The sequence below is a fragment of the Echinops telfairi genome, unplaced genomic scaffold (genome assembly GCF_000313985.2).
Source record: "Echinops telfairi isolate 266 unplaced genomic scaffold, ASM31398v2 ScPeMD7_53;HRSCAF=182, whole genome shotgun sequence".
NCBI classification, from domain to species: Eukaryota; Metazoa; Chordata; class Mammalia; order Afrosoricida; family Tenrecidae; genus Echinops; species Echinops telfairi.
In genome coordinates, this window is record NW_022103951.1 from 16,065,364 (window position 1) to 16,092,474 (window position 27,111).

The window sequence follows — 27,111 nt, forward strand, 5'->3', positions numbered from 1 at the left end:
AAAAAAAACAGACACTGCTCTTAAGGGAGGAAGTCCCTGGGTGAACCACAAAGTTGGAAGTTCAAGTCTACCCAGAGGCATCTCAGGAGAAAGGCTGGCTGATCGCCTTTTGAAAATTCAGCCACCGAAAACCCTCTGGAGCATAGTCCTACTGTGACACACATGGGGTTACCAGGAGTCACCATCAACTCCATGGCAACTGGATTTTGTTGGATGGCTTTTGCTGTTGTTTTAACTAAGGGAGCAAAAAGGATAGAGACATCATTTTTACCTCTTTGACTTTGCTGATTTGGCACGGTAATCCTGTAAAGATTACACACAACTATAAACCAGAGGTAAATTTAAAAAGCAATCTCTAAAAATTGCGAGTATAATTAAATTATAAGCAGGTGTCACCAGTAGTGGCATGGCTATACTGCTAACCATGTGTAAAGTTATACATAGTTTTAAAGCAAAACGAAATAAAAGAGCCTCCCCTAACAATTGAAAGTAAAATGAATCCATTACCCTTGTGATTCCAGTTGGTGGCAGAGTAACACAGAGAGGGATTATCTTGAGTATCATTAAACCAGGCTAAATTGAACCTCCCTAGTGGGCTACACCATCAAGACAAATAGAACTGCTATAAAAATACCTTGAACTGTGTTCATTAATCATATTATTGGGCTGCTATTCTGAGACTGTTGGATATGTGGTGTGGGATAAAGTTGAGAAGTAATGTTGGTGTCACTGAGAATTGGGATTTACAGTTTGAGAATGAGATAAAGATTTAAGATTGCTGAAGTTACATAAACCATTTTTTGTCTTGATTTTAAATAGGAGGTATATATGAGTTCATGATGGATTTCATTTTACAAGCTTTACATGTATTTCTAAGTGCTGTCTTAGACTACGAAATACTATTTTACACTAGAAGAAATAATGGCTCCTTGGAGAAACTGCTGATTCCCAATCTGGGGCAACAAGCATATAGATAAGCCAGACCTTGAATATTGTATCCTATCTTAAAGCCAAGGCACTAAGAAAAATTATTTGGGTCATGTCGAAAGGACTCAACAGCCCACTTGAATAAGCTCCCACTTGCCAGCACAGAGAAGATTTGAATTTCAACAGGAATAACAATGGCATAGATAGAAATCTATAAAGTATATTTAAATGAATGATTTCATAGCAATATTAATTTTTTCTCACCTTTGGAAGTGTCAGAGAACTGAAAACGGGTAAAGAAATAGACTCAAAGATGTGTATTGTTCCTCAGGGCTAACCAACTGCTTTTCTTTATCGAGTTCTCCAGTTCAGCAATGAAAAAGAGATGATGGCATTTGAGCATCACCATTTTGCAATCACTAATGAACAAGCATGTCCAGTTCCAGTGACTGTCAAGAGGACTCCAACTCATAGAGCTGCTATGTATGTCTATTTGTTCAGTGGCTGATCTCCCCGCTGGAATTAGACTACCAGGCTTCGGATGGACGTAAACCTCCAACCTTTTGTTTAGCTGAGGGTGTTAACCATTTGCACAACCCAAGGGTAATGAATTTCTGGTTTTGGGGAAAGACATTAATAGCTACTTACCAGAGAAAAAGAGAGAGAGAGAGAGAGAAAGAGAGAGAGAGAGAGAGAGAGAGAGAACTAGATGAATGTCCATCTTCCATGAAGGGACAAATCTAACTGTTTACGGAACACACAGGCAAATAGAAAATCACCCATCATTTGAAATGACACTTGAGGATGCAATCAGCAAAATCCAAGCTTCAGAAATTTCTACAGGACACATAGCTTAAAACAACAACAACAAAAACACACTGAAGTCAAAACTTTTTTTGCAAGGAAAGGGAAAAACAAAGAGAATATGGAAAACAGAGACTTCAGTACAAAAGAGTCCAACATTTCCAACAATCACAATATATGGATATTATTTGGATTTTGATTCAAATACATTGAAGTAAGTAATTATTTGATGAGACCATCGAAGAGACTTGAACACCGACTATCTAGTTGATATTATTAAGAAATCATTTTTAGTGTTTTAAGATGTGGGAATGTTCTTATGGTTTTTATATTCAAGTTTTAAAGAATGCTTGTCCTTTAGTGTTCCAAACTGAATTATTAAAGATGAAATGACAGGATGTCTGGAGTTTGCTTCAACCTCATCAAAGGATGGAGAAGTGTCCAGGGACAGGGGTGCGGCAAGACTGCAGTGGTTCTGTTGTCATGGTGTTGGCTCTGGCTCATGAAAGAATGATGGTATTCTTGAGTTCATTGTTGAGGTCACTATGTACTTTGAGTGCCTTCCAATTTAGGGGCCTCATATTCTAGTACTGTCCTGGACAATGTGCTCTTGTGAGCCATAGAGCTTTCACTGGACAATTGTCAAAAGTAGATCAACAACCCTTCCTCCTAGGCTGCCCTAATCTGGAAAGTCTACTGAAACCTGCCCACCATGGGTGATCTTGCTGGTCTTTTAAATTAAAAACAATAATAATTTTAAAAAATTTAAACAGTGGCATAGTTTTCAACATCACAGCAGCACACAAGTCACCACAGTAGGACAAACAGACAGGTGGTGGGAAACAAGATTGTGCATGAGTTAAGAAATATTGGAGCTAGTTGATGAGATTCCAGTTTTTCTATATTCTTTTTCCCACTTAGGATTGCATTCAGAACGTTGCCTGGTAAACCATTTCCAAAAGGACCTGCAACGATGCACGCACAGCTGTGGTAGATGGCTGTTGCCTCTGCTTGACCAGCATTCAGCCCATTCTTTTGGTAATGTCACCGAATTCCTTGGCAGAACCAATTGCCCTCACGCTTAGACGGTGAAATCCTTGAAGGGCTGACCTTATCCCATCTTTCTAGAAGCAGGCACACGATTTAAACTTGACCATGCAGCATAGTCCCCTTCCTGGGCTGCAGTGATTAAGTGGAGAGAGTCACTCTGCTAGGCCAGTGGAAGCCCTGCCTAGGAAGTCTGCTTGGATTTATTGGAACATGGTGCACTTTTACCTTTGGGAAGCTGGTAGCATGTGAGCCCAGAGCTCTGGGGCCATCTTCACAGGACTTGTTGATCACTCTCCTGACTTAGAAGTCAGTATCAGGAAGTCGGCTCTGCCAAGACCTGGATGGTGCAGGCTTCCTAACAGCTGTAGGTCTTAACACCTGTGTCTTGTTTCCTGCATGAGGCCACACCCTCCTGCACACTTTGGAGTCCCGCCAGACAGAAAATTCTATTTGTGACATCAGGCAGTTGGAATCGGGGTTCTTCCACTCCTTTGTGACAAGCTCTCTGACACCCTTGAAAGATCACACCATGGAAGCCTTATAGAGAGGTCCTATGCTGCCTTAAAGGGTCACCAGGTGTCCACACAGACTTCACAGCAGTAGGTCTGGTATATCCGAGAGCCCAAGCGAAGGGGCTTCGTGGAGAAAGTAAAATAGGTTATAGGGACAGGCTAGTGTTACAGGCCTCCCACGCATATTGTATTGCTTTGTCAAATCACAGCAACTGGGACCTTGCTGTTCTTAAGACACATAATACGAGTAGGAAATGAAAGGGGCAAGAACTAACGCTTGAAAAAAAATCTTTGCGCTTTCAGCAGCTTTCTCTCAACTTGGTGTTTATATTCTAAATCCCAGGAGAGGTTTCCTTTGTTACTGTGTGGTTTATTCAGCTTTGAAATTACCAAGCTCCAAGTTCCCCAGATGTACTGAAGTGTTCGATCAGAAAGAACATTCACAATGTTATTTCCAGAATTTGAAGTTGAGCTGATACTGTTGATTTGGTTCAACGAAGAACCGCCTGTTCCATCTCTAATACCCTTGGTTTCACATTAAATATAAATGAACGCCCCCTGGGGGAGAGTTTCTAAACATGTGATAAAAATTCAGCTCTGACAAGCTCCTTGGCTAAACCCAACCCTGCTTAGCCCACAATGCAATTCCATTTATTAGACACAGGGATGGATTTTGTGCACCAAAACATAAATAGAACAGTAGCAAGGAGCAAAAAGGGAGAGAAGGATGTTTAAGCAGGATGAGTTTTCACACGGGGGAAAAATGACCAATCTTTTGTCTTTTGGATCCTTTATTACTTGACCTAGAATCAGTCACACATGCTGCCTCGGCTGCTGGTTTGAAACACTCTGAATACAAATAAGCAAAGATGCTGAAAGCCAAGTAAAACCTTATTTGGAATAATAATATATTACAACTGCTTTGGTCCAAATGGCAACAAGCTACACAATTTTTTTCCTTGTTTTTTTTTCAAGGAGGGGGGGGGGAGGTTACCTGTCACTCTAAACATCGGTAGCACACAGAGGAAACGGTCCTATAATTTATCTTTTAGTTGTTATTAAATGGCTTATTAACTCCTTTTTTATGCCTACTGCATGATGGTATATAATTTGGTGCACTTAGTCAAAACTGATTTAAAACACAGAGCATACTAATAAGCAAATACGTGCAAAGAAAAAGAAATCTTATTTTGAGGAAGACTGATTGAGAAGGAGGGACAGCGGGAGGAAATGGGGTGTGCGAGGCAATAGTGTGGGGATTGCTTGTGCGTATGTTGAACATGAACAGACACATGCACCCCCGGGTGCAGTAAGACACTGTTTCCAATAGCAATGACCTGAATGCCCATCAGTAGAAGAATGGATCGAGAAACTACGCATCATTAAGATCCAATGCTGAAACCACGTAGCTCCTTGTCCTATGGATGGACCTAGAGAACGTGATGCTGAGTGCTATTAGCCCATCACAAAAGTGGAAGTACTACATGAGACCACTTGACAAGGGAGGGAAAAAGCCAAGATACAGACTTTCATGCCAAAACAGACTATGGGGACTGCCACGTTGGGAGGTGGGGGGGGGGAGGCTAGGGAGGGCTGCTAAAGCAATGAGTTAGTCTGTTGCCAGGTATTCCCTTTGGTGAATTAGGAGATTGTAGTCTACCAGAGGGAGGAGAGAAATGCAGCAGCGACTGAAGAGGAAACTGCTGGGGAGATTGATGAGCAGTTGGAACGGTCAAATACAAAGCTGGTGGTCTGAAATGCAAACCACTGCCTGATTGACAATTAAAAAGTACAGTGAAAAATTTCCATGAACTTTCCAAAGCCCCCGCAGAACTCTAATCTCCTGCCCACGAGGCAGTGAGGAAGCACGTTCTTGGGTGGTTTTCCCCTGTGTCGACATCACCCAAAGGCCTAGGGCTCTTGCTCAGCAACTACCATTCAGGAAAGGTGGTCTGGTGGTTAGTCCCAGCAGCTACTGTGGTCCATTCTACACAGTCTTAGGGTCCCTGGAATTGGCATAAAATCCATTCGAACCTTTAGGAACACAGCTAGCACCTCTCTGTCCTTGTGCTGAGTTTGGGAAAGATTAGACTTGCTTCTTTCTGAATCACACCCACTGTCTCTCTATGCATTTCCTCGCACCTAGTGTGTCCACAGAGTGTGAAAGACAGAGCATGGACACATGGACAGTGGGGTCACCTTTCTGATTCTTCAGGTACCGCTTCTCTGACATGGAGTAAATGATGGATTTCACTAGCAATGTGCGTACCTCTTCCGCAGCCCCTAGTCAGCACTTGTTGAATCCTGTTTCCTTGCCCAGAAGGGCTCTGATGATCTCTACCCACAGTGCTGGGCAAGGATTCAGGGTAGGTGGCCCAGAAGAGGCTTTAAGAAATGGTGGCTTTCTCATTTTGTTTTTCTCTCTCAATACAGTTCAAGTGTCTCTTTTAGCAGCTACTGGCTGTGTGAAAACCAAACTAGGCTAGCCCAGGAGTGGCAAGGGAATACAAAATTCTTCTTTGCATCTGACTTGGGCAGAGAATCCTTTTGTGCCTCATGGCCCAGATTTGCAACCCAAAACATTTTAGAGATCCCCCGTTACAATGCATCACCATTTAGTTTTCCAATGGAGTGGTCTCTGCTAGGGGGCCATCGGGGTTGCTTGTGGAGAGAGGGCAGCCGGGATTACTGCAACCATCCTGCTCTGCTGCTTGGGCGCGAGGACAGGACTTGCTTCATTACCTCCATCCTCTTTTCTCATCCTTCTGATGAAGAGTCTGCCATCTTGAAACACTCCCCCCGCCTCCTAAACTCAGCCCTCAAATCCACTTGGGCTCGATTCTGGCTCATCGCCACACTAGAAGACAGTGTAGAGCTGCCCCAATTGGTTTCTGAGATTTTGACATCTTTAAAGCTGGTGGATTTGAACCACCGGCCTTGTGGTTAGCAGCTCAGAGCACAGCCTACTACACCAACAGGGCTCCTTTCCCACCCACTAGGGAATCAGTGTTCTGCAAGGATTTGGAGGCAAAGGTAAGAGACAAAAAGTCTGTCAGCTGACTTGCAGAGGCGAGAACAATGGTATCAGGAAAAGTGAGACAGATGGAGGTGAGGCAGCAGATGACAGTGAAAGAGTGATGGAACTGTTTGGGACATCTGAGAGGTAATGCTAGAGCACTTCTCAATATGGTGCCCCCAGTGCCTGGGGGAGTGCCATTGGGGCCATACAGCTGGATCTGGGACACGAAACATCCTCTCATTGTGGAACAGGCCTGTACAACAGAGACTAGGCTCTCACCAAAGCCTGTAGAGCCCCCAAACCTTTGGGGGAAGGAGGGCTCTGGAGCAGTTACATTGACAGAGCTGTCTGAGACAGGCCTGGTATAGAACTGGGGTCTTCTCTCTCCCAGACGCAGGCCCCTTTCACTCTTCCACACTCTCTGCATCTTAATGACAAGGAGGTGACAAGGGGGAGATTACACAGTGTGGAGGAGGACGTGGTTCTGCAAATTCATATATAAACAACGCCCATTAGGTATACACACAGCCCTTAAAAGCCTCCACAGAGGGGCAGTAAACACTGACTTTCCAAAATAGAGGGCAGGCTGTTATTTATTTATTGCTGATACATTTAGGTAAAACAGAAGGCCATCCTCAGTAGGGGCATGCGTGTGACTCAGGTTATGTTGAGTGGAGGATCTGACACTGGGTTAAGGCGACATGGGGGAAGATTAATTCTGGCGTGGCGATTTCAACCCCTTAGCAAATGCTTCATTTCCAATCCACGAATGGATGTGGCGAGGTCGAGCACAATGAAGTCTGTAAGCAGGAGGTAGATGGAGACCACAGAGCGGATGGCAGGAATGGAGTGGGAGAGGTTTGAAATATATGACAGGTGAAATCTCCAAGTCCACGCAGATGCAAAGGCACCAGGCTCGCTTGAGGTGTGCTGACTGTAGAGTTTATCAGCTCATTAGATTTGACTACAGCAGGAAAAAAATGAATTGTTTTAGCCTTCTGAAAGGCGGGTGGTATTCAGTATCCACCGCCTGGTTGTCACTTGGCTGTTTTGAGGTGGCTTGTGTGTTGCTGTGAGGCTGGAAGCTACGCTACTAACTGGTCACCCATGGTCGACAGGGTTGGATGGAGCTTCCAGAAGACACGGTGGCTGCAACAATGGATTCAAGCATATCAACCATGGAGAAGATGCTGCAAGACTGGGCAATGTTTTGCTGTGTTGGGTATGGAGTCGCCATTAGCAACCACAACAACCACAGTCTTCAATTATATTTAGGGTTCTGTAAACATTTATTTCTTGCCTCTTCTGTGCAAGACACAGCACTAAGCATGAAGGCTACAATAATGGAGAAAGCATGGTCTGTGCCCAGCCCAGCTGCCTGCTGGGTACGCAGTTGGTCACGCTAGGAAAGTATGTAAGTGGCCTGTGTGCCTCTTCTGGGTCTGGCCCCTTGACACCTTCTTGCATGTTCCTTCATGTTCTTCCCTTTCTGCCACACTGAGAGGACAAAGCAGGAAGAAGGCAGAGCCACCCAATGGAGGGAGCCCAGGTGGGGTCGATAGAGGAGCTCTTGAAAGACTGCTAGCTTCCACTGAAGGGCATCCACCATGGACTTTAGGTCATTGGCAAACTCTTCTTGAGACTGAGCTACTGTACAGTTTCAGGGTTGTTGTAGCAGCTCAAGTTACCCTAATGCTGGTCCTTGTCATTAAGAGGCATAGAAACTTGTGGTGGCAAAGAAAGACAAGTATACCATGTGGCAGAGATCACAATGAAGGGCATTGTATGCTTCACTAGGTAAAGAGATAGGAATCGTACGTTGTGTGGGCAGATTCGAGGGAATCAAGTGGAGGCAGCATATTATCTGTTTGTTTCTTTGATTATAAGTTCTTCCTGTCCATTTACTTTCCAGAGAGGATTTTTGGTGGCTGGAGAATTAATATTTGCTGCTCTAGTTCTGTTCCTGTTGCTAGCAGGAAGGCGGGTATCGTCTGCCTGGTTTCTCTGTCTCTAAGTTCTTGTCTCTTCAGACCAGTTCTCTAAGTTCATAATGTCAGGGGCCTACTGACTACGACGTTCTTTTTTTGACCCAAATTCAGCCTGCTTCATGATTTTGCAAATAAAGTTTTATGAGAACACAGTCACACTATTTATATCTATGACAGCTTTCATGATCTAATAGCTGAATTAGATAGTGTTATGAAGACCTTGTGACACACAAAGTCTAAAATATTTATTCTCTGTCCCATAATAGGGAAAGTGGACCAACCTCTGATTTAAGTCACTCCTCATCTGGCAGGCAGATGCCAATAGCATTTGCATCTCCCTACAGTCCCTTGGTCCACGACAGAACTCGGAAATCACTCTTGTTTCAGACACCACCTGGTCACACCGCTCTACCTCTGTGTGACTCCCCAAGTCAAGTTCACTGCCAACCAGGCCTGTGTTCTAACACCCCATGGATGAGTCCTGGATGCCTCTGTAAATTCTGAGTTGCCACACTTTCTAATCACTCTTCAATGTACCTGGGCCCCAAAAGATTCACATGTTCAGATAAAATACCACGGAATAAATCAAACCAGGAACAGGAAGGACTTATAGCTCCCCGAGTGATTCTTATGTAGATATACATAACATTCTTATATGTATACACATAAAAATCATGTGGGGATGTGTTAAAATGTGGATTCTGATTTATAGAAAAAGTCTTCCAGCATCTGATTCAGTATATCTGAAGTGGGAAGAGGAGCCCTGGTAGCCTCGTGGTTGCTCAATGGGCTGCTAACCACAAAGCCAGTAGTTCAAAACTCATGCTGTGAATCAGAATACACTCAATGGAAGTGAGTTTTGGTTTGGGGGTAGGAAAGAAAATTCTCAGGCAGGAGTTGAATGGAAATAAACTAGTCTGACCTCAAAACCAAATTCACTGCCATTGAGTTAATGTCAACTCACAGTGACTCTATAGGAGAGGAGAAAACTGTCACTGTGTTTCCGAGACTTTAACTCCTTATGGGAGTAGAAAGCCAAGCCGTTACCCCTCATAGTGGCTGATGGTTTCGAACTGCTGACCTTGGAGGTCTTAGCTGAACATGTAACCACAAAAAACTGTAGGCCAGAAATCATCGGAAAGCTTCCGCCCTCAGAATTCAGATGCCCTAAGGGTAAGGGAGAGGGGTGAATCATTGTGGGTTCCTGTGAAAGGGAAGGCAGATCCACAGCTTTTTTGAATATGGTCCTCCAGGGGGAGGCAACAGGGAAGTCCCAAATGGTCTCCAAGACTGAAAGGGTCCCTGGAGCCTTTCCTAGTCAGAACCATGGGTAGGTTGCACGAGCCCAGTCATTATTCTATGGCCCAGCCTAGCTTAGGAGTGGTAGGGGAGGAACTATGGTAGCGTTAGCCGTGGTGAACAAGGGATGACACTATAGTTCCTACCTAGACTGTGACCAAAGACAGAGCACAAAGTTCCCTCAGAAAATTATGACGAGCCAGCTGATGTGACCAAGGGGCAATCACACTTCACTTCCCCTCAGTCAGACACCCCCCACCCCAATCCTAGAAGAAAGGAGGAAATCCTAACTGCCCAACGACTAGAATGGGGATTGGAAATAAAATTTGGAGTTTGTTAAATGAATGATGATTTCCTATCCATCCTGGTGGGGGGCCTTGGAGTCTAGCCCTGTGCTGCCTATAAAAATAGCCTCTGTTTTCCCCACTCCTGAGGTGCCCCACCCCACCCCACTAGTCAACATGGGTAGGGTCACTGCCATTCGGGGCAGGCTGCGGGCCCAGTTCTGAACGCTCGTGCTCCTCCCGGCATCCAAGAACATGTCCACGTTCACTTTTGGCATCTTGGAGGAGAGGCTGTGAGCTAGACTCTCCCCACCCTCTTTTGTCCCTCTTTGTTCTTAAGACTTCCACTGTAGGCAGGTATCAGCCACTAACTGCACCCCCTTTCTGAGTGAATACTGGGAGGAAATGAAAGTTGAAGGTTAATTTTGCAGATAGGGTATCCTTCTGAAAGGACAACCTTGAGTCTCTATTTACAGCCTAAGCATGCTTGGAAGCAAGGGAAGACACCATTGCTGGTCTCACCCTGGGCCTGAGCTGCCCAGCTGCCCTGCCAGGGTCTGCCCACACTCCCGTGCGGGACGCAGGTATTCTTCTGGTCACTGCTGTCTTCTCTCCCTGTCTCTGCTCTCAGCTCCACCCCCCCACCCCCTAGGTTTGATCAGGGTTTGAAAATTCGAGAAAGATCATCATTAGAAAGTGGTATCTATAGGCCAGCATCTCTGGAGTCAGGGTAGGGACCGATCAAGCCATATGGAAAAGGCAGAGTGGCATCCAGATGGTGTTTGCTTTGATTTTATTTCATTTTTGTTACCTTTCAGCTTCCACCATTCCCCGGAGATCCCGTGTCTAGGAATTTGTGAGTCAGTCGGAACAGGGGCACCGGTCCTTATTTCGTCTGACTTGAGGGCCATAAAGGGAGCCTGGTGGCATAATCGGTTCAACATTGAACTGCTAACTGGGAGGTTGGCCGCTTGAACCAATCAGACACCCCGAGGGAGAAAGCTGAGGCTGTCTGGTCCTCTCAAGATGTCCAGTCTCTGAAACTCTAGGGAGTAGTTTGACTCTGCCCTATCGGGTTGCTATGAGTCAGCACCAACGCCTACCAGTGGGTTGAATGCAAGAAAAGGTTCAAAATCTTCCAGTGATGTAAAAACTGCATAGGCAGCAAGTGAAGGTGATTGTGATGAAGACTTAGTTGTGAGTGGGGGTTGGTTTGATCATTTCCAAGGGAGGGGAATTTACATAACATTAAAGGGCAAGTGCAGATTGTCCAGAGATCGGCTGGTCTGAAACCTAGACACTGGCTGTATTTACAGAAAGGGTAGGTATTCATTTCGTAGCTTGTATTTCTATCAGATTAACAGAACATGGCATAGGCCCCTCATTCTCTCCTGCTATTTGTTTTTCTTAATTTAAGCTGTGTGGACAGCCCACCATGTCAGCCATAGGAGATGATTAAAAACTTGCCCTCATTTCTTACTTTCTCTCTCTCTCTCTGTATATATATATATATATTTTCTTTTTTCTGGTCCTCCCAGCTTCAACATTCATTTTCCATACATGAGTTGCAAGAACGCATCTACAGTAATGGGGAGATTTAATGAGAGAGTGGGAGAGAGTTGTTAACAAAATCTAAGGGACGTTAAGGGACTCTGGGTGCAGTCATTTTTCATACTGCTTCTCATCATCAGAAGTCATTATAACCTTTATGAACTGTGAACTCAAATCCTTCTTCTTTGTCACCCTTGTTAGGATGTTTGCACACACTTTCCATTTTCTAGAATCTCTGACCTCTTTCTCCTCAGGCTCTGTAATTTGCAGTTGTCAGACAACCGGTATACTGCAAATGTGCCATAGGTGAGCAGGCAATTTGTCGCGTCAGCATACTAGGGGGCTGTTCTTTTGTGTTTTCACTGCAATTGCTTGCTGGTCTTACTCTAATAAGGCCTTATTATGTCACACATCACCATGCATATTTTATGTGCCGGATGCCCGGTAGATGTTCTTTGCTTTGTTATTTTACTAAGTGGGACCGTGACGCACCTAAGACCTGCTGCAATTAGCCAGGAAGGTGACCTTCCTAATGTATTCCGCGGCAGACACAGTGCCTTCCGAACATGATCTGATTTGACTTTCCATTATAATTCTGATGAGGAGGGGCTGATAAAACAGACAGACGCACTGAGATCTAATTTTTAGATGGGTCCCTTCTAAATGGTCGATTTTACTCTTTAATAAGTCTGCCAATCTCCCACCGACTGAAAGAAGCAAATACCTCTGAGTGGTAACTAGTCAAATCAAGGCAAACCTGCGATAAGAGATAGGCTGCTTGTGCATAATCCAGAAATAGAGGGAATCTATGGGGACTGGGGCTTAAGTCCCAGGTTCTAGAGCGCAATTAAAGCTCAGCCATTTGTGGGCTACCAACTAAGGAGAACTTGCTAACCCATATGCTCAGCCTTGGCCCCCTTTGGGCCAAGGAGTCCTAGCAATTCAAACTGGTTTTCTTCCATTCCAAGTCCACATCTCTTTCCTTGATTCTGACCACGAGCAAGGCAAGACCCCTCCATTTCCGCACAATGAAAAAGGGCTTGCTAGCAGGTCTTTTGTGAGGAATACACATAGTGAACCACGGAAAGGAGTGCGTGAGTGTTCACTCAGGACTTAAACTGAGTTTCCCTCAACAGCTTCCTAGCTGTGGGCTCTTGGGGCACCTCCTTCATCTGTTCCATGCTTCACTTTCCCCATCTATAAATTAGGAGCCAGTGTCCAGATTTCCAGCCTCAGAAGTCCTAGGAGCAGTTCTACTCAGACATACAGAGTCCCTATGAATTGTAATCATCCCAACGGCCATGGCTGGTGGTGGTGGGTGTCTTGGCAACAAGGCATGGATAGTGTTTAATGCATGGCTTAGCATATACTAAAGATCCAATATTTCTCAATTAGGAATTAGGATGCCATCAACTTTTCCCTTTTTGTTTATTGGGGTGTTATAAAAGGAGCCCTTACACGTTACACAGAATGATCTGGCCTGCATTGTGGTGGTGCATTCCTGTGGTCAGGGGTAGAGCGTGGAATCAAAGTGGCGGAAGTGCCCATCGTTTTCTAAGAAGGGCTTGGTAAAGGGTGGCATGACTCTTCCTTCTGAGCACTTGCTCCTTCTAGAAGAATCACCCTAGTCTTACATTGAAGATTGTACACGTTTGGTGAGTGTTTAGAAGTGTTAGTTACTGGGTAGGTAGAATGTCTCTAAAAAATTAGTGGCTTTGTCTTTTTGAGAATGAAAGTAATGATTTGTAATTTAACATCATCTTATTTCCTAGTACAGTTGCTTTCTTATTGGAAGAACCATACTGATCCCCAGAAAGGATCTTCAGTCTTAGGATGTTAGTACACATGGGAAGTTTTCTGTAGATAGGGTCATAGCTATAGCAGCTCTACATGGAGCAAACAAGAATCCTCACAAGTAAGTCAAACGGTAACATCACGATACATGGAGATATCAGATGAAGTTTATCAAATATTTTGTTTTACATGGATCCACAATCAATATTCATGGAAACAGCACTCAAGAGATCAAACAGTATATTGGACTGGGAAAATCTGCTGCAAAAGACCTCTTTAAAGTGTTATAAAGCAAAGCTGTCACTTTGAGACCTGCAGTGCACCTGACCCAAGCCATGGAATTTTCAACAGCCTTAGTTGAACACGAAGGGTGGACCAAGGATAAGGAAGACTGAAGACGACTTGGTACTTTAGAAATATGGTGTGGAGACAAGATATCGAATATACCACGGATGGCCAGAAGAATGAACACATTGTCTAGGAAGAGGTACAACCAGAATGTTCCGTAGGAGAGAACACGGTGAGATTGTGTCTTAGATAGTTTCATGATTAGTCACTGGAGAAGGTTATCTAAAGTAGAGGGTCAGGCAAAAGAGGACAATTTCCAATGAGACAGATTGACACAGTGGCTACAACACTCGCATCTCAGTGATTGCGAGGAGGGCACAGAACCAAGCAGTGTTTTGTTCTGTTGTGCATAGGGTCACCAGGAGGTAGAACCAACTTGATACTAAAAACAACATAGAACCAGCGTGATACCAACAACAACTCATAAGAAGCTCAGGTGGTGTAGTGGTTAAATGTTTGGCTGCTAACTTTTCGATTTGAGCACACTAGTCATTCTATGGAAGAAAAGACCTGTGATCGGCTCCTATCAAGACTATAGGCTGGAAAACTTTCTGGAGCTGTTCTACTCTGTCCTATTGGCTCGCTATGAGTTGGAATTGGCTCAATGGTGTACCACAACATATCACCATTCAGCAACGAAACCAGCAACTACAGTTCCGCTTAAGTAGGGAGAGAAGACAGAATGAGACTTTGGTTTGACCATAGGTTTCACCTATGGGGAGGGCAGCCTTCTGCTGTGATGGAAAGGAATGAGACAGAGTTTCCCAAGTGGTGGCTCCTCAGAGATTGGGGAGGGGACATGAAGGGAACCAGCACTTTCAATGTTGGATGCTGGGGTTCTTAAACTGGGTTCCACTTTAGGGGTAAAGGATGAGTCATCTGTAAATATGTGTAGAGACACTGAGTCCTCTGGGAGGAGGGAGAAATCGATGTTTTTTAGCATCAATAGATCCCAAAGAGCTAGCACTCAAGTCTAACAAGAACCACAAGATCGATGATGCTGTTATGCCCTAATAAAAGAAGCGTAGAAGTAAATATCAAGGTTGTAGATTCAGGACAGCTGCCTAGGCAATGATTACTTCTACATCTGCAGCTTGGAAAGTGAGTGGCCACCAGGAGGGTTTAGGGGGGGGGTGGGGGACAAAAGAAAGATCTAGTTTACACCTCCCTCCCAGATGTCTGCTCTTCCACCAAGGGTGATTTCACATCACACCCCCCATGGACATTCCTTAACATCCCTACCCACCCCTACCAAGCATTCCTTGATAAAACACCTGAGAAGCATCTTGTAATCAATTCGAAGTCTCTGCCTCCAACAGCAGGAACTCTGTCTCATGTATCTGTCCGGCCCCAGGCCTTGCACCATGCTCTTCACAGAGTACATGCTCAATCATCACGTGTTGAGGTAACCCAATTTAAATTGGTTGCCTAGCCATGAGGGGGAGGGGCCACAATTCATAGCGCTTCTAAGAGCAATTCTACACTATAATTTTTGTCAAAATGCAAATTATTATGATTTTTTAAGTTCATTTGTCTAGTTATGAAATGCCAAAGAACATTGCCCTCGGAGCCTCGTAAAGAAGGAAGAGCATGATAATTTTCAGAGGGCACAGACTCGTCAAAGATTTTACTCCCCAACTGCTATAAGGTGCGAGCTAGAGTTAATAATGTAGAAAAAGACAAAATGAACAGAACTTGCCTATTTTTAGTATGGCAATTATAGCTCTTTTCCAGAATATATGCAAAAAACAAAAACGTGGTTACTATAGCAGTAAATTGGTCTCCAAGAAACTTTCTCATTTTCTCAAGAAAAAACAAAACAAAACCTTTTCTATAATAAAGCAACCAAATGATAAGAAAATGAGTCCACAACGAAACACAAATGTAGCTGGAAACACAGAACGATCCATGAGCAAATGCTACACTGGGTGCAGAGGGGGTCGGGGTGAGGAGAGGGAGGAAAACAAGCCTAAACCGCTTAGGCAAGCAAATGGCTGCCAATTTTTAAAGGGAGAATTTTACGGTGTTATTAAAATGATGAGTGTTTCCCCAAATTTCCTTCATGGCTAAGAAAATGGGATATTTTATTAAACAGAAAGAGAATTTATCTTGTGTAAGATATAGACATTAAAACACATATCGGCTGAAGAGCTCAATAAAAAAGGCATTATTGTACAAGAGCGAAACAATGTTTAGGTTTGGATACACTATAGCAGACGGACGACCAACCAGATGGGAAGGCACAGGGACATGGTCTAATGTATGCACTTTGTCATTAGTGAGAAATACATTATTTCAACATTCTACTTGAATGAGATTAAAGGTATTGATTCTAATAAGCACTCCACAGCCAGCAGCCCGTCATCTCGGTGAATTACACTGTGTCAGTGGACTTAGATTTATTTGGTTAAAATAAAGGGCCAGGTTACTTTGATAAGATAAACGTACAGCCCTGGGATTAAAAGGGAGTAAGGTTTAGGATCACACGTTTCCCATCAAAGTAGCATCTGGCGCGTATGGAGTTTTATTGCTGGCAAACTTCTTACAAATTGGACATGACTGCATGCATTCCAACATGGTTTTTTTGTCCACTTTGTGGCTAGCCAATGTGACCGGCTCATCGTGGTCGAGTCTAGAAGCTACCCAAAGGCTGGCCTTTGCCATGTTGATTCTTGTGTTTACCATCCCTGGCTCCATAGTCCGCATAGTAGTTAGGGTGTTACTTCTGATTCCTGCCCAGCTTGGGTATGACTAAATACAACCTTGCTCAGCCCTGCAGCCTGCACCATCTTCAGAATTGGTGATATGTTTGGGGTCACTGTTGTGGCTATTGTGTTCCATCCAGTTCACTGGGGGTTCCCCTCACTTTCAATGACCCTCTATTTGCCAAACATGGTTTGTCCTTTTCTAGCTTTTAGTCTTCCTTCCTTCCTTCCTTCCTTCCTTCCTTCCTTCCTTCCTTCCTTCCTTCCTTCCTTCCTTCCTTCCTTTTTGACATTTCTATAGGTACATAATCCAAAAATTAAATTGTACAACTATACCACAATCAATTTTAGAACATTTTCTTTTTTACCCCCTGCAAGATTAAATCACCATTAAAATAAGTTGTGTAATCATATTCTGTAATAATTCTCCCTCCCACTCCTGCCTTCATTGTTTACTCCTGAGATTCCCCTTACCCTCCCCATCTCCTCCCAGGCCCCCCACCCATATCCCCTACAAACCCTTGCATCAGTTATTATCTCTGTGGATCCATTTCTTCTGTGCTTCACAGACTTGTAAACGCCAAAGTACCAGTAAAGAACAAAAATGAAATAACATGGTAAGGATAAAACAATAGTAATATAAAGATAAAAATAAAAACAATGGGTAAGAAAGAAAAGACCACCATCAATATTTAAAAAGCCAGCGAAGACATTTCTGTCATGGAAGAAGCAAGAGATCCTTTCACCTATTCAGTTTGGGTCTAGAGAGTGGTCAATTGACTAACGATCAAGTTTTGTCCAGCATAATCAGGATTACAATGATCTATGTTTGATAGTCAGGCTGTTCCAGACCTTTGCATGTGACTAGAGGGGATCTGCCAGTGGCTTAATGTGACCAGATATTCTGCAGATAGGTTTTGGGCTCCTGCTGTCCTCCACAGCCTTTCACCAATTGGGTGCTCACAATTTTGGCTCTGATACTTTTCCCTTCATTATATTTGAATTTTGGTATGGTCATCTTTGGATCACCCAAACTGGCATGCTTGTTCCATGTAGACTTAGTTGACTTCTCACTTAGATGGCTGCTTGTTTGACTACAAGCCTTTCAGAGCCAGACACTATTCTGATTGATGGCAAGGCACCATCTGCTCTCTTCACCACACTTTGTTGTAGGACCCTTATCTTCAATGATGATTTCATGAAGGTGAGTATTAAGCAGAGTCATGTTGTCAGAATTAACTGTTCTTGCATTGGTGCTAGAGTTAAATAGGAGCCCAGAACCCATCTTCTTGCCCATGGAATATAAACGACTGAGTTTTACTTTGATGGTCATATTATGACAAAATCAAACCCCCCATAGGACCACCTACACCATCACCAGCAACCAACCAACCAACCAACCAACAAAGAGAGAAACAAAAAAACAAAACAAAAAATTTTAAAAACAAACCAGCTAAAGCAGGGGAAAAAAATGAAACCCTATAAAAATGTACAACATTGTCAATCACCCCCCTGGGGTGTAAGGTGATTGCACTGATGACATCAATGTTCTCAATGACACAGCCCTCCAAACGCTGTCGGTATGAGGAGTCAATACATATCCACCTTGAGCCACAGCCCATGAGCTTTTGCCCTATACGGTTTGATCTCCCATTCTATAGAGTGCTGCTTACCCTAAGTACAGGGCTTGGTGCCAGGGGTAAGCTATTAGTATTTCTTCATGAGGTGTCCAAAATAAGTGAGCTAAAGTCTCCACAACCTTGCTTCTAAGGAGTATTCTGTTTGCATTTCTCTGAAGACTGGTCTGTTCATTCTTCTGACTGTCCACAGTATATTCAATACTTGTCACCAACACAAGAATTTGAACACATCAATTCTTCCTGTGTTTTCTTATCACATTGTTGAGCTTTCCCATGCATCTGAAGAGACCAGGACTGGGAGTAGCATACTTAAGTCATCCAAGTGACATCTTTGCTTTTTAAAACTTTAAAGAATATTGTGCAGCAGATGTGCCCAACACCTCATATGATCGCTGCCTCTATGGGAATTGGTTGTTGATCCAAGTAGAATGACATAATTGACAACTTGAATTTCTTATTTATTTATCATAACGTTGGACAGTCTAGTGAGAATGATCATTCAGGTATAACCCAAACTTAGGTTGGAGTCTTTGACCTTCGGCAGTAAGTGATTCCAGTGACCTTCATCTTCAGCACACCTGCAGATTGTTTATGAGTCTCTCTCCCAGGCTGAAGCCATGTGCCATGTGCCATGTTCTTATTTATAACTTCCAGTTTCTCAGCTTATTTGTACAGCGTACAGGATGAATACGTAGGCTGAATGGATCCAACGGTGCTGCCCACCATTTACCATGAAACATGCAGCATTCCCTTGTTTTGTTCGAACCACTGTACCGGCTCCACACGAACACAAGGAAGGATTCTTGAGCTCCCATTCTTTGTCACATCAGCCCTAATTTCTGATCACACACACACCGTTGAAAACCTCTGTAAAGTCTATACAGTACAGTACACATCTCTCGGGTGTTCTCTATGTTCAACTAAGTTCCATCTGATATCAACAATGAAATCCCTTGCTCCGTGTCACAGAACGTTTATCGGTTTAAATTCTCTTTAAACAAATTCTTAGCTTCCAGCCCATATAAAACAAGTGGTGAGCAGTTTTTGAATCAGGAGCCAGCCTTTGCCAACCCCTTTTCTAATTGGCTCATTTACTTATCCAGCTCCACTACATTATCAAGTGTTACAGAGCTCTTTTCCTTCCATAACTCATTGACTCAGAAGGCAAAAAAACATCTTCCTTGGAAAACAATATTTCTAAGTGCCCCGGCAGGATAGCTAGGCCATGAGAGTATATTTAGAGAGTTTTTCTCTGTCTCTCCTCTGCAGCAGGCAATTTGGTCACAGGAAACCCAAACAGAGATATTTGATTTCCTCTATCCTCCTCCAAGCACAAAAATCAATAGGACTGATCATGGAGGCGTGCGCCAAGGGGAAAACAATGTTTTCATATGACTTCTGCCATTGCGCCCAACTGATCATGGAGGCGTGCGCCAAGGGGAAAACAATGTTTTCATATGACTTCTGCCATTGCGCCCAAACATGGCACTCCAGGATGCAAGCAGATGTGAGGGTCCATGCCTGCCTAGATGAGGGTATATCCATATTTTTTCCCTAAAAGTTTTGTTGGCACATAATTTACATATCATACAATTGAGTAATTCCAGCGTTCAAGCATACCAAGGGGAATTTTACCATCACCACTACATCTATTTTAGAGCACCCCCCTACTCCATGGTAACATCACCTTCAATATGAATTGCACAATTACAATCAATTCTAGTGCTCCCCTCCTCCCCCACCTCACTATCCACTCCTGAAATCCCCTTTTCTTCCCACCGCCCATCCCTCACCCCTGCATCCCCTATAACATCTTGTATCACCCATAATCATTATACATCCACTCCTGTGCTTCACCGCTGGTAAACCCAACAGAAAACAATGAAAAGAAAATCACACTAAGGTGGTAAGAATAAGATCAGATTAGTATGAAGGCAATCATAGAAATAATTCATGAAAGGGAGAAGATTTCCATCAACATTCAAAAAGCCAAGGAAGAAATTTCTGTTGTGGAACAACTAAAAGATACTTGCACTCAGAACAATTTTTGATCATGTCTTTAGGGAGGTCAACTGGGGGAGTACTGTGTTTGATGCAGCATAATCAAGATTACAATAGTTTCTGCCTGACAGTAAGGCTGTTGGGGACTCTTGCCTGTGGCTAGAGAGGATCTGCCAGCAGCTTAATCTGACTAGATACTCTGCAGATAGATTTTGGGCTCCCACTGTCCTCCATACCCTTCCATAAATTAGGTGTTCATAATTCTAGCCCTCATATTTTCCTCTTCACCATATTTGAATTTTGTAATTGTCATCTTTGGATCACACAAAGTGGTGTGCTTTTTCTGTGTGGACTTAGTTGAAGCCTCGCTTATATGACTGCTTGTTCGAACACAAGCCTTTAAGACCCCAGACACTATTCTGACTGATAGCTGGGCACCATCTACTTTCTTCACTACCTTATGCTGTAGCACCCTTATTTTCAGTGATCATTTCATGAAGGTGAATATAGAGCAGAGCCATGATATAAGAATGAATTTTTCTTAAGTTGGAGCTAGAATTTAGTGAAGTGACACCTAGGTGAATTCTCAGGGAGAAGCAATTCCACATGACAACATTCCAACTCCCTTGCAAGGGCTTTAAATACAGGTGGGTTCAGATTCATGTATTCCTGGTCCACAGGAACATTTTGAGCACTCCCAGGACTTGTCTCAAGTGCAGGGTAAATACGATGCAAGTCCTGGTGCCTACTCATTTGTCAGAGGCTCCTTCGGAGGTTTGGAAGCCCTATGAAATTCAACTTTCCCAGCCACCTGTAAAGTGGTGGTTAGGGTGAGTCCTTGGGTGGTGCCCAAGGTTAACCTGCTCAACTATTAATGGAAAGTTTCAAGGTGTGAGTCCATCCAGAGGTGCTTTGACAGAAAAGCCTGGTCATTTCCTTTTTTTCTGGAAACCAAACCACTGAAAACCCTATGAACATGGAGCCTTGCCATGAGTGGAGGCTTACTACACAACTGGTGTTTGGGTTTTTAAAGCAGGACAATCAGCTATCCTATGAGAGGGGTGGGCAGTTTTCCCAGGATGGAGACCTTTCAATGTTCAAACTGGGACAGTCCCAGGCAAACCTAGAAAACTGGTCACTCTAAAAGAGTGTTTTTCCCAAAGTGGGCAATACTTCAGCTGGGGGACACTGGGCTGATCCAAGGCTGCTAAAAAAAAGCATGGTACTTGATCCTGGATTGTGAGCTACAGTACACAAGTTTTTAATTGCCATGGAGGCCTCAGTAAATTTTTTTCTGAAAAGGGGCAATAGGCCAAATAAGATGGGCAACCTAGGTTCTAAAATGAACACCTCTGTTTCTAGTTCTGTGTCTTCCTACCTTCAATTTCTTCCTTGGACACTTTGAAGAGGAAGCTGATCTGAAGCGAGAGAGAGAACCTTTATCCTGAAGACTCTAATTTTGTTGCATATTTGTATGCCATGGCTCCAGGAGGTTCTAATGTGATCCCTTTCAGAGCAGTTGGTGGTGGTGGGAGGGAACTTTCTAGTTCTGGACTCGAGATCACAGAAACCGATGTACACGTGGACCATTAGTCCATCGAAATAATTGTTTCCATGCATCAATTCATCTTCAGTCTTTCTTAGTCAATGTCCCACTTTCACATGCATATGAAGCAATTGTAAACACCATGGCTTGGGTCAAGTGCACCTTAGTCCTCAAAGTAACAATCTTGCTTTTCAACACTTTAAGAAGTCTGGTGCAGTAGTTCTATGCAACGTAAGGTGTTATTCAAGCTCTTGACTGCTGCTTCCATGAGCATTGACTGTGGATCTCAGCAAGAAGAAATCCTTGACCACTTCCATCTTCTCTCCATTTATCATCACGTTACTCATTGGTCCAGTTGTGAGGATTTGGGTCTTCTTGACATTGAGTTGTGATATACAATGAAAACTACAACCCTTGGTATCTGTCATCAAGTGCTTAAAACTTTCCTCACTTCCAACAAGCAAGGCTGTGGGATGTGCATATTGCAGGCTGTCAATGAACCTTCCTCCAATCCTGATGCCACATTCTTCTTCACATGATCCAGCTTCTCTGATGACTTGCTCCGCATACAGGTGGAATAAGTATGCAGAGAGGATACAACCCTGACACACACCTTTCTTCATTTTGAACCATGCAGTATGTTCTTATTCCGGTCATACGACTGCCTCTTGATCATGTGCAAGTTCCACAGGAGCACAATGAAGTGTTCTGGAATTTCCATTCTTCTCTAGGATATCCGTAGCATATCATCATTATTGGAATTTGTGTATCTAATCATATTTACTGCTGTTGCCTTTAACTCATCTTGTCTTAGACTCCTACCAGTGTCTGTCCGTGCCTCCATAATTTGTGTGTGTGTGTGTGTGTGTGTTTGCTCTTATTGAGTACTGTCTTTCCCTTTACCCAAGATCATCCATGTTTACTCTCTGGCTAGTAATTTACCATCCCTTCCCCTCCCACAAGAGAATGCTACTTCTAGTGTGAAAACCTTTTCCTGACTTTTTATAACAGTGGCCTCATATGATAGCTGTCAGGTAATGTGCTCCAGGTTCATCCATATAAGGTGTTTTGCAGATTCACGATTATTATTTAAGGCTGCATAGTATTCCACTGTGTGTATGTATCAAACTATCGATCCATTCTTCCAAGGATGGGTATTTAGGTTATTTCCAACTCTTTTTCTATCGGGCTAATAGTGCTTCGATGAACATGGATGTACATGCTTCTATTCGTGTCCTGATTGTTATTTCTCTAGGATAGAGGCCAAGTAAAGGAGTTGCTGGATCATATAATAGTTCTATTTCTAACTTTTCAAGGAATTTCCATACCATTTTCCACCGTGGTTACAACATTTAATAGTCCCATCAGGTATGCATGAAAGTCCTGGTCTCTCCACACCCCTACCAGTCACACCTCTATCAACCCTCAACCCACTTTTGGTACAAGTCAGTCCAGTCATCAACTACACAGGGCTTCATCTGAAAGCCTTTGAAAGTATTCTTTTTACCCTAAATTCACTATGGAGGTGTAGCTTCAGTGGCTTCAAAGAGGATTCCTGATCACCTATTTAACATCCTATGAAGCACATTTTCTGGTTGTGTTAGGCAGGGTTTTCTAGAGAAATGAAACCAGGACACTTATGATTTTATATATGTATAAGAGCTTAGGTTTATAGTGAGAAGGAATATAACAGGTAATTAGTCCACACATCAGTATAGAGGGTTCAGCTCAACTCACTTCTGTGGAACAGTTGATATACGGGAAGTCCTTCAAGGCACATGGGCTGCCAGGTCCAAGGTCAAGTAAACAGATAGCAGAGTCCTCCCTGGGGCAAGGCAAGCAGAGTCTGCCCACAGGCAGCAGGCAGCTGGGTGGGTCACCAACAGTAAGTAGCTCAGGAGCTCAGCTAAGCAGACTTGATGTGATATTGAACACAAGCAATGCAAAGCGAAGGAATCCATCAGCCTTAAGTACAAGTGATGTACACACCAGCAGCAAGGCAAAACAGGTCTCGAAGGAGCCTCAAGTTCCAGTGACATGATCCATAGGTTGGCCTGGCCCACAGGTGGTGTAGCTCGTGGGTTGTGGCAGAGAACTAGCTACAGCAGTAGCGCACACACTCCAGCATGCTCTGATTACCAGAGAGCAAGAGAGAGAGGGGCAGGCCTTGCAGAACTATTTATCTCTTTTCACTCCAATCGCACTGCAACCTGAATAATCCCACATGTTCCTATTGGCCAGGTTGGCCCAATAAACCTAGCTATCACACTGGTGCACCAACAATGCCACATATAAATGTACATACACCCATGATGAAACACAGCCAATAAACCAATCCCATTTTCAAAAGGCTTTGATTTGGACTTAATTATCCTTATGCCTCAGTTGATCATCTAAAACCCCAGTCAAGTATGAAAAAAATCAGGGGGCTACATGTTTGTCTATCTCGGGATTTTGTATGCAAAATTACCCAGCACTTAAATGGTATTCAGGTTTTGCATTTTCATCTCCCTGATTATGCAAAAGTCCAGATGAATTGTCAAAGTTGTGGAAGGCAAAAATTGCAAACCTTCGCTACAGCAAAGGAAAGAGGAGTCATAAAAATTATGAGCAGACATAACACAGGAAATCCAGAACAGAAAAATCCCCCCAGGACCAATAAGGAGAGCATCAATCCTAGGAGGGAAAGGGAAGGGGCTAGGGGGAGGGAGGGGGAACTGATCACAATAATCGACGTATGGCTCCCCTCCCAGTGGGACGGAGAGCAGAAAAATGGGCGAAAGGAGATAGCGGTCAGTTTAAGGCATGGAGAAAAAGAATACTTCATAAATTATCAAGGGGACATGGGGGAGGGAGGAAAACAAATGAGGCACTGATACCACAGGCTCAAGTAGAAAGAAAATGTTCTGAAAAAGATGATGACAACATATGTACAGATGTGTTTGACACAATGGATAGATATTTGGATTGTGATAAGAGCTGTAAGAGGCCCCAATTTAAAAAACAAGGATGATGGCAACATATGTACAAATATGCTTGATATAATTGATGTGTAGATTGTTATAAGAGCTGTAAGAGCCCCCAATAAAAATATCTTTTAATTTAAAAAGTTATAAGCAGAACGTATGCACCCTGAATGTTACCATGGATTGGCCAATTAGGCAGTTTGTGTTTCCATAGCTTGTGTCTTATACATTGAGTGGTCTGCAACAGCAAGCCATTCCATGATGCCTAAGTGTAGGTTTGTATTTCTGCCCAAAATTGGATCGCTGAAATCCCCTCTCTGCTGGATGAGGCTTCAGAGCTGGGAAGCAACCCTGGTGGCAGCACACAGACAGATGAAGGAGGCACGCACCTGACCAGGTCGATGACCCGCTCCCTGGGTGCAGCGCTGACTGGCTCATCATTAATCATCACAATCTGATCTCCCGGGATCAACTTTCCTTCAGAGGGGCCACCTGGAGACAAATGAAAGCAAAGCAGGAGTGAGAAGGCCATTGTTACCTCATCCACAGCCTCCTCTCCAGATGAATTGTCGCGCATGGTAAGCAAATGGTGCCAATGGCAAAAACATAGCTCAGTTCTGCCTGCGTGTTCTCTACCTGGTCCTTGTCAACACTGGTTGCCCATCGGAAAGAACTGGGAAGTTCTGCGTAACTGATTTTTAAACTATTTTTGTTGAAGTTCTACATATGCCAATCCAACAAGTTTTACAAGTAAATTCTGTGACATGGAGGATGTCCTTCAAGTTCCGCAAGCAATCTCGCCGTCCTTTTCCAATTGCTGTCCCACTGTGAACATGAACTTCCCGTTTAATCTTTTGTGTTGCTGGTGTCAAGTTGGTCCCATGTAGAGAGCTCTTTAAAAGAGCACATACAAATGGCCAAACTACCTAAAAAAAAGGCTAAAAAAAAGCACAAGTGACATTATTGTTTGACTGATGTATGTCGGACCTTCAATAAAGTCAATAAGGTAGACTGAAGAAGAAGCAATGACATTGAAGAACAAAGAGCAAATCAATGACATTTTGAAGAGTACGGTGTACCTGACGAAATGATGGTATTTTCGGTCACGGCTGATGCGCGAGAAAGTTGGACATTCCAATAGGGAAGTGAGGAAGAATGGATGCGTTTGAATGATGGTCATGGCGAGGAATATGGCAAGTACCTTGGACTGCCAGAAGAACAAACAAATCTGTTTTGGAAGAAGTGCAGGCAGAAGGCTCCTGCGAAGGGAGGATGGTCTGATGTGTCACGGACTTTGGGCATGTTGTCAGGAGAGACGGATCCTGAGAGAAGGCCATCCTGCTTGGTAAAGTAGCCACGCAGCAAAAAGGAGGAAGGCCCTCCATGAGATTCACTGCCACAGAGACGGCCACCATGGGCTCACACAGAACCAGGATGGCGTGGGACTGGCTGGGTTTTGTTCTGTTGTGCATTGGGTCACTACGAATAGGAACCCACTTGACAGTACCTAGCAGCAACAACAAGGTGTTTGGTTTTAAGAAAACGTTAGGGGGTATTTTTGGTTTAAAGTTTAAAGATCATATCAGGGCAATCATTTTTGAGACTGGGCTGTTCATAGAGCATCAATGGCTCCAAGTCTAGATTTTGAGAATTTGACCTTCTGTTTTGCTTTCCACCAACACTCGTTTTACCCCATGATTCTTTTACAGTTTACAGAAGGCCGTGGAAGACAATGAAAGCCCCGAATCCATTTGCAGGGTCCCCACATGAATGAAGGCTCTGGGGAACCCCCTCTGACCATTGAACTTGCTATGAGACAGAGTGCACTGGAAACTGGATGAAGGCAGATGGTATTATTGTTCGGTGCCATCGACTCACTTCCGACTCATGGTCACCCTAGGCACAACGGAAGCAAGCACTGCTCGGTCCTGCGCCGTGCTGCCCATTACGGCTCTGCTCGAGCCCAGTGCTGCAGCCATTGGGTCAGTCCAGTGTGTTGAGGCCCTTCCTCTGTTCGCCGGCCCTTGACATTTGCAAACACGATGTCCTTCTCCGGGAACCGTTCTCTCCTGACAACATATCCAAAGAATTCAAGATGACGTGTTTTCATCCTTGCTTCTAAGGGTCACGATGGTCAAGCTTCCTCCAAGACAGATGTGTTGGTCCTTTTGGCAGCCCATGGTACTTGCGATAGGCTTCTCCAGCACCACAATTTTCAAATGCATCCATTCTTCTTCCGTCTTCCTTATTCGATGCCCACTTTCACAGGCAGATGAAACAATTGAAAATACGATGGCTTGGGGCAGGCACAGTCCTCAAGGCAGATGTAGTTTGCTTATAATTTAATACCTGATCATTCGTTATCCCTTTTGATCCATTTTAAATTTGTTCTGTTTTTTTTAAAATTATTATTTTCTGCTTTCTGTCGAATGAGGGTTTTTTTGTTTTATTTTATTATTGTTGTTGGAGTGTTTTGGGGTTTTTGGTAGTTTTATAAAAATATTTGAACTCCACTATAGGTACATCTACAGAGACAATAACTGAATTAATAGTTTTTTTAAATCTGAATTTATTAGGGGGTGGGAGCCAAGTATCAACATTTTTTTCTCTAAACGTTCACGGGCAAGGTTACTTACTTACTCCATAAATACTTACTTACTCCAAAGTTACTTACTCC

The 27,111-nt window shown here is 43.6% G+C and overlaps 1 protein-coding gene across 2 annotated transcripts in view; it reads right to left on the minus strand.

The window, feature by feature from the left end:
• Positions 1-27,111, minus strand: part of FRMPD4 (FERM and PDZ domain containing 4) — an 874,018-nt gene that overhangs the window by 92,935 nt on the left and 753,972 nt on the right. For both annotated transcript variants that reach the window (XM_045290765.1, XM_030885770.2), the window contains exon 4: positions 24,824-24,926. In XM_045290765.1, the coding sequence (XP_045146700.1) occupies positions 24,824-24,926 (103 nt within the window). The remainder of the gene's footprint in view (positions 1-24,823; positions 24,927-27,111) is intronic.